This window comes from Ostrea edulis, chromosome 9 (assembly GCF_947568905.1).
Source record: "Ostrea edulis chromosome 9, xbOstEdul1.1, whole genome shotgun sequence".
Classification (NCBI taxonomy): domain Eukaryota; kingdom Metazoa; phylum Mollusca; class Bivalvia; order Ostreida; family Ostreidae; genus Ostrea; species Ostrea edulis.
In genome coordinates this window covers 23,440,203-23,453,122 of record NC_079172.1, presented here as the reverse complement: position 1 = coordinate 23,453,122, position 12,920 = coordinate 23,440,203, and the positions used below count along the sequence as shown (strand labels likewise).

The window sequence follows — 12,920 nt, the reverse complement described above, 5'->3', positions numbered from 1 at the left end:
CTGTGAAGTTGAAAATACACGTGTATATCTTTGCTTAATGTTACAAAGACTGTTCCTTCTTTTCCGAGTCCATGTACATATATATACCCTGTACAGATAAGATAAGATAAGTTTTATTCCAATTTTGGGCCCAGAGGGCATAAAAGCAAGACAGATAATAAAGAAGGAAATTTAAAAAAAAAAAAAAAGCAATAGAATATGTGCATGCGAAATATCCTTTACTGCGATATTAAATTCCCTGAACCCATGCAGGAGTTGTTCATTATCAACTTACAAACCTGTTACATATATATCAATAGGATGAATATCTTATTAATTTGAGTCCATTTATATTTCATTTTTTTGGTATATTTATTTTACATTCGTGTCCATTTTAGTCTCATATGGGTTCATTTGGGTAAATCAACCTACCATTTTACACATTCTTTAGTGCGCTTTACAGAACGTAGTTTAATATGGAAGATGTAAAAAGAAGAAGTAACGACGACTTTGTATTCGGTTGACTCGTAAGCTGAGTTGTTTATTCTTCTAAAGGGGTAGGCCCGTAGGATGGTCTAACTTCGACCGATTATGTTTATTATGTTTACTATGTGAATTTGAAATGAATATAAATCCAAGACAGAGTTAACGTTAAACTGGGTTTTTTGAATATCCTAACTGATCTTGTCATGATTTTTCAAACTCAATCATCAACAGCTGATCAAGGTTAAGAGAAAAAATAAGGAAATGCAGCGGTTTTAGTAACATTGTCAAAAGAGGGTAACTTCGACCGTGTATGGGGTAAATTCGACCACTTCAGTTTTGTTAAGATTGATAAACTGGAACAGACAGCTTTTTCTCGTCCTTGTTAAGGAAGTACTCGACTACATCCTGATACATTAATCATAATGGCTGATTTCCTGTTAAAACATGAATGAAAATATAAATATCACCAATATTAGTCCATTCATTTCAAATATCATTGCCTTTCTGAGTAGCTCAGTAGGTTAGCATGTCGATTGCTGAACTGTAGATCATGGGTTCAAGTGCAGCAGGGATTTTAATCCCCCCCCCTCCCCCCCCGAATACTTTCAATTAAACCTGCATTTTTTTACTAAATGAAGTAAATTTGAAAGTTTTCAATTTTAATAAATATTGTTGTACATATCCTCCACTTTTCATTCATATAAAATTTCTCCAGTGTATGTAGTATTCCTCTTTAAAGACTTTGATGCATTTATTTGCATTTGAATACCTCCGTATATAATCCGAGATTCCTCTGACTCTTACCCCCGCTTTTATATTTGACATGTGCGGGGGAGAGTCAGAGCGGACTCCATATTGAAAAGTGGGAATTCAGCGACACCAGCTGGTGTCGCTGCTTTACCTACCTCTTACAACTTTATTTCGCGGATCTATCTTCCAAGACGTGAGAATTCAGTTAACGGAAGATAATACATCATGATTAATACAATGCTATCGCCGTTTAAACGGCCCTAACACCGACAAATGGAGCATCACTTGAATTAGGTCGCCGCCTCGCCATTTGATTTCTTTGCGCATGACGTCAGCACATGTAAACACAAAATTCCATCGTTTAAACGGCGATAGCATCGTATTAATCATGATGTATTTGTAGAATAATCTTCCGATAACTGAATCCTCGCGTCTTGGAAGATGGGTCCGCGAAATAAAGTTGTAAGAGGTAGGTAAAGCAGCGACACCAGCTGGTGTCGCTGAATTCCCACTTTTCAATATGGAGTCCGCTCTGACTCTCCCCCGCAGAAGTCACAAAATAAAAGCGGGGTTAAGAGTCAGAGGAATCTCGGATTACTCCGTATATTGTTCACAAGTGTTTGATGTTTTAGATATATAAGATTAAAAAGACTACAATCCATCTGAAGAGATGGATCTAAAGTTTTTAGAAAGACAACCTGAATTAATGATATACAGAAAAGCAATGATTCATTTTATTTTATATGATTAAAGTGCTTAGTACCTGTGGTACCTATCAGATGAATGAATATTAAATTTACTAAATAAACAAATGTTAAGTAAGGCAGACAGAATTATATTTAAATATGACAATTAAGATGAAAAAGAAATCATGGGATATTTTGTGAGTTCAAATTTGCTTCAAATGTTCAAAGGTATTGTAGCGGGGAGTACATGTATATAGGGAACTTTTACCGCCTCGTTAGCTTTCCTAGTGAGTTAATCAATGGTGAGCATGTTCAGCCCTTGGATGGGTGACTGCTACAGTATTGCTCTCCTTTCTATTATTACTAAATATTGATAATACATATATAGATTCTAATTTGATATCTTGAAGTTCTCAGTCTCTCAAAGTAATCTTCCAGTCCCAATGTTTTTCTTGTTATATAAATATTAGGCAAAGTTAACTCATTCTCTTGAACCTCTCACAGGGCTCAAAATTAACATATGCCCGTCAGTCTGTGACTGGTTAAAAGTATGTCGGACTGACTGACATTTGTTTTAGTCAGTCCGATGGGACTGGTTAATTTTCTAAAGCTTCATTTTGGAAAATATACTTTTGAAATTTTATACACACATTTGGCATGCTTCGATCTGTAGATATCAGACGAATCTGATTCGTAAATATAAATCCCACATTTAAGTGTTACAATATTGTCTGAGGCATATTGAGTTTAATTTCATTTTAATAACATTAACGAAATATGTTTAATTATTTCTGGAAAACTCTGTTGGACTGGTAAAATTTTCTGCGGACTGGTTGAAATTATACCCCATCAGTCTGACTGGACTGGTGACATAAAAAGTTAGCTTCAAGCCCTGCTCTCATTATCGTGAAGTAAAATTGAAGTCCTGTTTATATGTAACCCTTTGATAAATTTCATTATTCCTTAATCAAATTGTAATTGTTTTATATATCCCACCTCCTCAACAACACATTTATACTTTCAATTTCATTATTTATATATTTTTAAATTAACACAAGAACTAGGGCAAATATAGACTGTAATTGACCCTTATTCCTTATAATGAACAATTCTGCAGGTATATGCAACACTATAATGTAAAATTTCATGTCTATCATCCTAGTTAATGTCATAGATACAATGTATTGCATATATCCAGAAAATTGATGATCTGATGTATTTATTTTTCCACAGAAATTGAGAGTACGTGTCATGTAGTGGTATTCCCAGGCATGCTTTCTGCAGAAATCAGAAATCGTCGTGCTGGACCATCAAAGGCCTCCATGACTCGTGTGCATTCTATTGTTAGTGATGCCACTTACAAACTCCGGCGGCTTCCTGTGAGGGCCAAGTGTTTTCTCATTTCTGCTGCTGTGTTGTCGTTCTACCTGTATGGATGCCTGTTTTTATCTTTGTCCAAGAATCATTTGACAGAGGAGTCCTATTTGCAAACTGAAAAGTGCCCAGCATGCTTTGGTCACAGTATATGCATGGATTTGAAAGATGGTCTAATCAAAATGAAGGGGTGGTCCAGATTAAGATTTTTAGATTTTGTGAATTTAAAGAATGTCCACATAGGTCATCATGAAGGACTAGAGAAGACTGTTGTCTTGAAAAAGCTAGCCCATAATAGAGAATGGGAAAATATCGACGACAAAATATGTACAGATGCAAACAGACCTCTTGGATGTGACGTAGCAAGAGTGCTTGACAAAATGAAAGTAACTAATGCAATCCAGAGAGAAGGATTGCAACCAAGCCACCTTAAAGACCTGAGCTACATGTTTGCTTGTCCAACATATAATTTGATTGACAGAATATATAGATACTATAAAGAAAAAGTTTACCCTGAACGGCGTGAGATGATGTTTAGGGACAAGCTACAGATATATGCAACTGCTTGGGTTAATCCAGAACCACTCATACTTCAGGTAATATTTCACAGTTTATTGGTTGGGAATGATAGAAGTTTACCCTCTACACACATAATTATAAAAGTAAACATAAAAAAGTTCAGGTAATATTTCACAGTTTATTGGTTGGGAATGATAGAAGTTTACCCTCTACACACATAATTATAAAAGTAAACATAAAAAAAGTTATTGAAAGTTCAAGACTGTGAATACTGTACGATGTACAGCAAGTATATTTATATCTTACTCCAATTGTCTCCGTCTTTGGCTGGCCCATAAACAACAAAGTGGTTTGAAGCAGATGAATAATGAACTCAACAATACCACTTTATAATTTACAGACATTCCCAAAGAGTGAAGGATGGCCATTCCCTGAATACTTCGGAGCTTGTGGGAGGTTCATTGTTGTCAGCAATGAAGGAGAACCTCTGAACAATTTCTACAATGCGCCATTTCACAAAAGGGTATCTAATATATATATACAGATCAACAGACTAAGAATTTACCCCATTTAATGAAAATTGTTTTACCATATCCCATATTTAGTTATTTTTCAAATTTGTTTAAAATTGTGTAAATGTTTGATCAGAAAACTGGATGAAATGAACATGAACCCAGGGATATCGACATTAACGGTTTTCCGATTGCCAGAGGCAAGTGAAAACCCAGTTCGGATAAGTGAAACTCAATACACACTTGCCCGTTGGGGCAAGTGATTATTTCAATAGGAAATGTGATTATTTTGATTGTGTTAAGAGTGATAAATATTAAGATTTGTAGTTTTTGTTTTCTATGCAGATCCATTGATTTTTTAAAGGACCCTTTCTAATAGATCGTAATGTATCTTATCCTATCAGTAACTATCCGATGTACAACTTAGCTAAGTCATGTTTGTGAGAAAATGGCAGCTTCACAATCGTCCCTCAAAGTAACATTGAGAAAGAAGATGATTTTAAAAAGAAAGGCATTATTGAGAATAAACATAAATTTCAATTAAAAAGAACATGCGAGTTTTAGGCAGCGCGACAATCCTAATTTACGGGATTAACTTATACTGATAGCAGTATGGTATGTACCTTGTGTCAGAAATCCAGCGCTATCGCCAGTACTTTGTATTTTCTTACCCATAATACAATTTATGGGAGTGATAGTACCTATGCATATTTGTATTGACTTATTGACTAAAAACTAATTTGTTACACATTTGAAACGTTTTATTTTTTTAATTTTAATCATTGACATGTATCAACACATCGCCACAAGTGTACGTCTTTTATCTGCTTTTTTGCGGTGAACAGATTCATTTCTGTAATTTTCTTATCTATAACTTTGACATAACTTGGTTTTTATTTTGCCATCAATTGCACTCAACTACAATAATGCCCCCGGGTTAAGCAACCCTTAAACTTGTATGAAATCATTAATACTTGGCTGTGTAATTCACAGAACTTTGTAAGTTACAATGTAACCTACCGTACATGTATACACTCGCCTATAGGTCGGTTCGCCTATAAATCGGTTGTATATTTTATAGGCTATTTTGGAGGGATTTGCCAATGACCCACTTATAAGTCGGTATAACTTTTTTCAAGAATTGGTTGACAATTTCTAACGTTTTCACCTCTGTTTCAAATGTTTTGTGAAATTTATGCACTGATATTTATTCATTTTCTCAACAAATCAATTTCAATAATATACACTTAGATGAATAAAATCATTAAAATATGTAGATACTTGTATTTTATGCATATAATCTTAAAAACATGAATATGTCCAGACAACGTTAATCATGATAATCGTCGGAGTACAAAGTTGTTTTAAAAATACTCTAAATTACGCTGCCCAGAAAAATGCTAATCTTCTTAGGACTCACCTATAAGTCAGATAGAGTTTTGGACCAATTTTTAACTTCTAAAAATCCGAATTATTGGCAATTATATACGGTTATTCTTACATTTGGTAGCGTAAAGAAGGAAATCTGAGCTATTCACCGATTGTAGTTGACCCCGTAAAAGGAGATAATTAAAATTACTGGTTGAAAGGTTCATTAGAGTAAAAATATTTCAGACAACAGTTTTTCATTTGGACAAGTGAAAGTTTGAGTTTACTCGAAGGGCAAGTAATATAAAAAGTTTTGTCTATCCCAGGAACCATAGTGAATTTTAGAAGTGAACAATATTTTGATTTCATCTTAACACAGATCATTATGTAGAGATTGTTATGTAGAGATTGTTATGCTAAATTAAGATGATTGTGACAACTCTGTGACTGTTTTCCCCCAAAGGCTGATTTGGCATACCAGATAATGAAGATTGCAGAAAGACTGACAAATCATGGCAACCCTTACGGTCTGTACTGGACAGATCTAAGTTACGAAAATCTAGTGGTAGATGAAGCAGGAAGAGTATCTGTGATTGATGTGGAAAATGTGGTGGTGGTTGATAGGCTGGCCATTCAGAAAGGTGAGTGTAAAATGTGGTGGTGGTGGATAGGCTGGCCATTCAGAAAGGTGAGTGTAAAATGTGGTGGTGGTGGATAGGCTGGCCATTCAGAAAGGTGAGTGTAAAATGTGGTGGTGGTTGATAGACTGGCCATTCAGAAAGGTGAGTGTAAAATGTGGTGGTGGTTGATAGGCTGACCATTCAGAAAGGTGAGTGTAAAATGTGATGGTGGTTGATAGACTGGCCATTCAGAAAGGTGAGTGTAAAATATGGTGGTGGTTGATAGGCTGACCATTCAGAAAGGTGAGTGTAAAATGTGGTGGTGGTTGATAGGCTGGCCATTCAGAAAGGTGAGTGTAAAATGTGGTGGTGGTGGTGGTTGATAGACTGACCATTCAGAAAGGTGAGTGTAAAATGTGGTGGTGGTTGATAGGCTGGCCATTCAGAAAGGTGAGTGTAAAATGTGGTGGTGGTTGATAGACTGACCATTCAGAAAGGTGAGTGTAAAATGTGGTGGTGGTGGTTGATAGGCTGACCATTCAGAAAGGTGAGTGTAAAATGTGATGGTGGTTGATAGACTGGCCATTCAGAAAGGTGAGTGTAAAATGTGGTGGTGGTTGATAGACTGGCCATTCAGAAAGGTGAGTGTAAAATGTGGTGGTGGTGGATAGACTGGCCATTCAGAAAGGTGAGTGTAAAATGTGGTGGTGGTTGATAGGCTGGCCATTCAGAAAGGTGAGTGTAAAATGTGGTGGTGGTTGATAGGCTGGCCATTCAGAAAGGTGAGTGTAAAATGTGGTGGTGCTTGATAGGCTGACCATTCAGAAAGGTGAGTGTAAAATGTGATGGTGGTTGATAGACTGACCATTCAGAAAGGTGAGTGTAAAATGTGATGGTGGTTGATAGACTGACCATTCAGAAAGGTGAGTAGAAATGTAGCTTTGTCATCAAGAGAAAAAGAACCCTATTAATATTGGGGTCAAAAGGTCAAAGACACTATGGGACTGGATAGAAACAGCATGTAGACACTCATAGATATGATATATTGTGAAGCTCTTTTTTCAGTTATTTCTTTATTTGTAAGTGTTAAATGTTTCAGTTATATCTTTATTTGTAAGTGTTACTTGTTTCAGATATATCTTTATCTGTAAGTGTTAAATGTTTCAGTTATTTCTTTATTTGTAAGTGTTAAATGTTTCAGTTATTTCTTTATTTGTAAGTGTTACTTGTTTTAGTTATATCTTTATCTATAAGTGTTAAATGTTTCAGATATATCTTTATCTATGAGTGTTAAATGTTTCAGTTATATCTTTATTTGTAAGTGTTACTTGTTTCAGATATATCTTTATCTGTAAGTGTTAAATGTTTCAGTTATATCTTTATTTGTAAGTGTTAAATGTTTCAGTTATTTCTTTATTTGTAAGTGTTAAATGTTTCAGTTTTATCTTTATTTGTAAGTGTTAAATGTTTCAGTTATTTCTTTATTTGTAAGTGTTACTTGTTTCAGATATTTCTCTATTGACTATAAAATGATGATCAATAACATTAATTATGAAAAGCAATTATATTTTGCATCAAAACAGGTGTATGACCCATAGAATAAGAAGTAACTTCTAAGTTCAGCCAGTTAACTATGCCCCCCTTCAAAGAAGAGTGGCATATTGCTTTGCACCTGTCGGTCGGTATGTTGGTCAGTCGGTAGACCACCTACATGTTGTCCGCTCAATATCTTAAGAACTCTTCTCTTGATCGTAATGATATTTTATATGTGGGTTGGTTATGAGTAGAAGAGAACCCCATTATTTTTCAGGTCACATGGTCAAAGGTCAATCTACTCTGGACATAAGAATATACTGCCCGCACAATATCTTGAGAACCCTTTGCTTGAGACATCGAACTTGTTACCCTAGTACATCCTAAGAGTAGATGACCCCTATTGATTTTGAGGTCACATGGTCAAAGGTCAAACTGGATATAGGAATATACTGACCACTCAATGTCTAGAGAACCCTTTGCTTGACCGACATCAAATTTGGTACATCTTCAGGAGAAGATGACCCCTATTGATTTTGAGGTCACATGGTCAAGGGTCACACTGGACAAAGGAATATACTGTCCGCTCAATATCTTGAGAACCTTTTACTTGAGAGACATCAAACTTGGTACACTAGTACATCTTTAGGAAAAGGTGACCCCTCTTGATTTTGAGGTCACATGGTCAAAAGTTAAGGGTCAAACTGGACATAGTAATATATTGTCTCCTATATTTTAAGAATTATTTGCTTGATTGACACCAAACTTGGTACACTGGTACAGCATAAGGAGTAGATGACCCCCATTGATTTTAGGTTACATAATCAATCCACTCTTGACACAGGAAGATATTGTCTGCTCAATATTTTGAATTGGTGATACTACTATCAATTAAATGATGCACGTGTATAACCCTTTTCAATTTTGCACCGGGGGGGGGGGGGGGGGGGGGGGGGGGGGGGGGGGGCATATATGTTTTATAAACATCTCTTGTTTTTTTATGATGTTTGATGAACTTTCACCAATTATTTCTACTATCAAATTCTGATAGTGAGTGTGACACAATGCTTTGTCAAGAAGAAATCTGGAAACTTTGGGGCTGTCAATATTAAGAAAATCATGGAGATAAATGAGGTCCATTGTTGAAGAAAGTGTTAAAATACATAATACATGTATCTATCACTACATAAAGAAAGGTGTCTAAATATATGTAATATGTACAATTATCAAAAATTTCAGTAAAACCTGGGGGATATGATGATTTGTTGGAGTCCAAGTTTGATGACTGTGGAGGTAAAAACTGCCTAGTCTTTTCAACCGAAGATCTCTGCTCCCATAAAGAGTCTGACCACAACTACTTTGCAGCTTGCCGCAATCTTCTCTCCAAATACGCTAATGAAGGGGACCTTGGCATGCCAGATGGTCTCCTCCATGATATGCCCAATTATGCCAGGGATGACTTTGATCTAGAGTACCTATTAAATGAATGTGTTCACCCTACAGTGGCTGAAGGAAGAATGAAAGCCAAGGAAAAGATAATAAATGCATTGGACATGTTACGAAATGTTCAAGATTCTAAAGATATTGCAAAAGGTGATCGGATCTGAAAACGGTATTATGCTATTGTGTAACACATATCAAGATATTATCATAAAATTGATGTTTTGATCTCATGGTTAATGAATAAGATATGAAATAGCATCCCTTTGAGAGAACATTTGTGCGTCTTGTATCACCAGATTTTAGTGAGGTACTTTGATTGTTTTCATTAGATCACTTGCTCTTATGAACAAAGCTTTTACTATACTGATCTAATTGTATTTATCAATGTAAATTACTGATAGAGGTTGCTTAGTTAACAATCTAATTAAAATAAGGTCCTTTGATTTGCTCACCTTTGTGTATTGTAGGTGAGTGGATCAAAGGATCTAATTTTAATTAGATTGATTAGTTAAAGATAGTGTTTATGTATTGTGATCATGTTTAAAAATTTCTTGGTTAAATGAGTGTCTATTTATATATATATTGTACACAAGTTAATTTTTGCCCCATGTAATGACACTGATGTATTATTTTATCTTGCTATAAATTCATGCTTGCAAATACTGTTTATTGGTACTACTGTGATGAGAAAAGTTCCATTTGACTATTTTAGTTTTTAGTGCATACATTGTAGATTTAAAAAGCATGAAATTGTTGTCATGGTGTCTGAGAAATGTAACACGGGGTGAAAATTTCCTTGTATGCAGTACTTAGTCACACAACAGGAAGTATGTGCCATAAGTATATTCATGTGTATTATGTGTATCATCCATTTTAATGTATCCCAAATGCATCTTTGCAAGCCAAGGGAATTTGGTCCACTCCAAGTGGAACAAAAACTCCTCAATTTGGATAGATGTCCCTCCTGCAGCTGAAGCTGAATCAGTTACCACCCGAAATACATCTTATGTCCTTTCCACAGACCTCGATCAGGGCACCTAGACTGAAAATAGTGTATTTACCCACAATCCTCCTGCTGGCTGGAGAACCTGTAGTATTAAGTGGATATATTTAGTGCTAAGTAGGATCACATTATTTAGTAGGAGCATGGCTAGTATCAATTTCTTGTCTATTTATTTTAAAGAACATGTACATATAATGACAGTAATATACATAATTTTGATGAAAATGTTCAGGAAATGTAATGTTGTATGCTACATCATGCACTTCCTGGACAAGATTTTGAACAGCTGTTCATGCCTTATACATTGATAACATTTTCTGTTATACGTAAAACACTCTTTGATGATAGAAAGACCATACTCACCCTAACATCCCCGACTCAGCTTTATCGAGCATGTTCTTCTATCTGATTAGTAGATAGTCTCTTCATTACAAATACCTCCACCTATTGTGTTTTTTATCTAAATTCAGACATCTCATTATTCCATTCGATGACATGAATTGTAGAGTTATTGCTCTTATGCTGTGTTTTGGTAAACATTCCATTTTTAGATGTACAGGTACATGTGTATATAAACATGTTCCTTTTGATAAATGAGTGATAGTTTAAGGAGGAATGCTTCACAAGAGAAATTTGAAGGTAGATGAAAATTGGAGGATATTTACAACAATATTTTGAAATCGTAAAGTTTCAAATTTACTTAATTTAGTCAAAAAATGCAATTTTATTAGAAAGTAATCTGGAAAAAAATTAAAACACCTGCTGGACTCAAACACGCAATTTACAGTTCAGCAGTAAACATGCTTGCCTATTGATCGAGCTACTTGGCTAGGCAGTTAGATCTAAAAGGAATCGACAAATATAATTGCTGATATCTATATTTTCATTCATGTTTTAATAGAAAGTCGGCCATTATGATGATGTAGTATACCTCCTTAAGTCAATCTAATTAAAAGTTTATTGTAATGATAGAGAAGATTTAAGTATACTTGTGAAAATTATATGTCTCCTGCTTTTTGCTGGGTATTGAAATGGACCTCTCTGTTCCATCTGATACCATTTGAGTTTAGCAATGAAACTTTCCCATTAAGAAAATCTATTACTAAATGACTCCTATATAAAGGGTATCAGGTCCTATCACAGGCACCTGAAGTATGGATATTGCTACCCCCCCCCCCCCCTTTGATAATTTTCTTTTGGTGGCAATAATTTCTCTGAAATGTGTGAATTCCCGGTCTATCTCATCCCTCTTTCGATTCATGCAATTGTTTTCACGCTTTTTGTAAGCTTTTGAGATTGGCCTTCTGCTGGTATAATAAAATACATGTATTATACCGGTAGAAGGTAGACCGTGAATTCACACATTTCAGAGAAGTTATTGCCACCAAAAGAAAATTATCAAAAGGGGGAGGGTAGTAATATCCATACTTCAGGTGCCTGTGGTCCTATAGCATATTAAAAATTGGTTTCCAAGCAATATGCCAATACTGAAATAAGGTTCAGCCATGAGGTCTTTGACTGAAGGATGAACCATATTGGTTTTTAAAAACCAAATCACCTAGGGGAAGAAACAGTTGCTGGATGAAAAACAATATTTACTAATCTTTGCTTGGAAATGTTTCTGATAACATAAAGTTGAGATAAGCAGAGTAGAACCCTTGGCTAGTGAAAGATTTTTTTTTTTTTGCATTTTTTATGTATACATAAGCAATAGAATTATTTGCAGAGTGTTTTCAGTGCATCCTTTTTTTTTTTTTTATAAAGCACAATTTTAATACCTATAGCCTTTGCGCATAAATTCATTGAATTTGTTGGTTTTCATGGTAATTACTTATAGATACATGAAATTATTAAATGTACATAAAAATTGTGATGTTTAATCTGGATTTTAAATTCCTAAATAAAGACCTTTACTATTGGACTTCTGTTGAAAATTGATTTCCAGTGCCAGGTATATACACTGTAATATGAAGAAATGAATACCTGAATCCAGAAATACACATATGGTGTCAGTACATGTATTCAGTAATAGTACATTGTAAATACACTGTGGATTTCAAAGTAAGTGCAAATTATTGTTTATTTTACCAAGAAGTACTGAATGTTCAAAATGTTTTATTGGATCAACTCTGTGACCTATTGCTATCTGTGCCCATGCCTCTATCCATCTTCAACTATGTTCATTTACAACTTTTCATTGAAAATTGTTTGACCATTTGTTCCCAAAATTGGTTAATTGTGGCATCTTGAAGGAAAAGTGAACAGATAGCCACTGCCTCCTTTTAGACCCTAATGATGTTGAAAGGCCAGAGTCACCTATGGGAAAACCTATTTACTTTTAAACATATAGCTGACAAATTGTGTTTATAGTTAAATGAATCACAAGCATAGAAATCTCTACCCAACTTTTGTAATTCATTGCTATAGGGGTTCAGGTCCCACGGCTGGGTTAAAGAGGTCATGGATAAAATGCATTTTATCTTCAATGTGTGCATAGTTATAATGGGTCTACCAAACTTGTAAAATTCAATGCCCCAGGGTCAGATGTTCAGGCTCCAGGGAAAAACACTTGTAGTTCATAGAGAGAAACTTCAAAGTATACATCATAGAAAATCTTCTGTACTCCTGAATAAGTAGCAGATAAGAT

The 12,920-nt window shown here is 35.0% G+C and overlaps 1 protein-coding gene across 5 annotated transcripts; it reads left to right on the top strand.

Moving 5' to 3' along the window:
• The first annotated feature begins 421 nt into the window (after positions 1 to 421).
• On the top strand, positions 422 to 12,194 carry LOC125657901 (divergent protein kinase domain 2A-like). 5 transcript variants are annotated; one of them, XM_048888815.2, is made up of 5 exons: positions 422 to 506; positions 3,135 to 3,871; positions 4,195 to 4,317; positions 6,138 to 6,315; positions 9,067 to 12,194. In XM_048888815.2, exons 2-5 carry the CDS (start codon positions 3,173 to 3,175, stop codon positions 9,432 to 9,434), a joined length of 1,368 nt encoding a protein of 455 aa, XP_048744772.2. In that variant the 5' UTR covers positions 422 to 506; positions 3,135 to 3,172; the 3' UTR covers positions 9,435 to 12,194. The 5 variants fall into 5 exon arrangements, with proteins under 5 accessions (XP_048744772.2, XP_048744771.2, XP_048744770.2 ...); XM_048888814.2 differs by having other exon boundaries at positions 467 to 536; XM_048888813.2 differs by having other exon boundaries at positions 486 to 515.
• Positions 12,195 to 12,920: the final 726 nt, after the last annotated feature.

Excerpts from the sequence above, each read along its gene's own strand:
- LOC125657901 (XM_048888810.2), top strand. The coding sequence starts at position 2,149 with ATGTATATAGGGAACTTTTACCGCCTCGTTAGCTTTCCTAGTGAGTTA. Across the intron at positions 2,204-3,134 it reads TCCTAGTGAGTTAATCAATG|AAATTGAGAGTACGTGTCAT; the intron begins GTGAGCATGTTC and ends ATTTTTCCACAG. Across the intron at positions 3,872-4,194 it reads CAGAACCACTCATACTTCAG|ACATTCCCAAAGAGTGAAGG; the intron begins GTAATATTTCAC and ends TATAATTTACAG.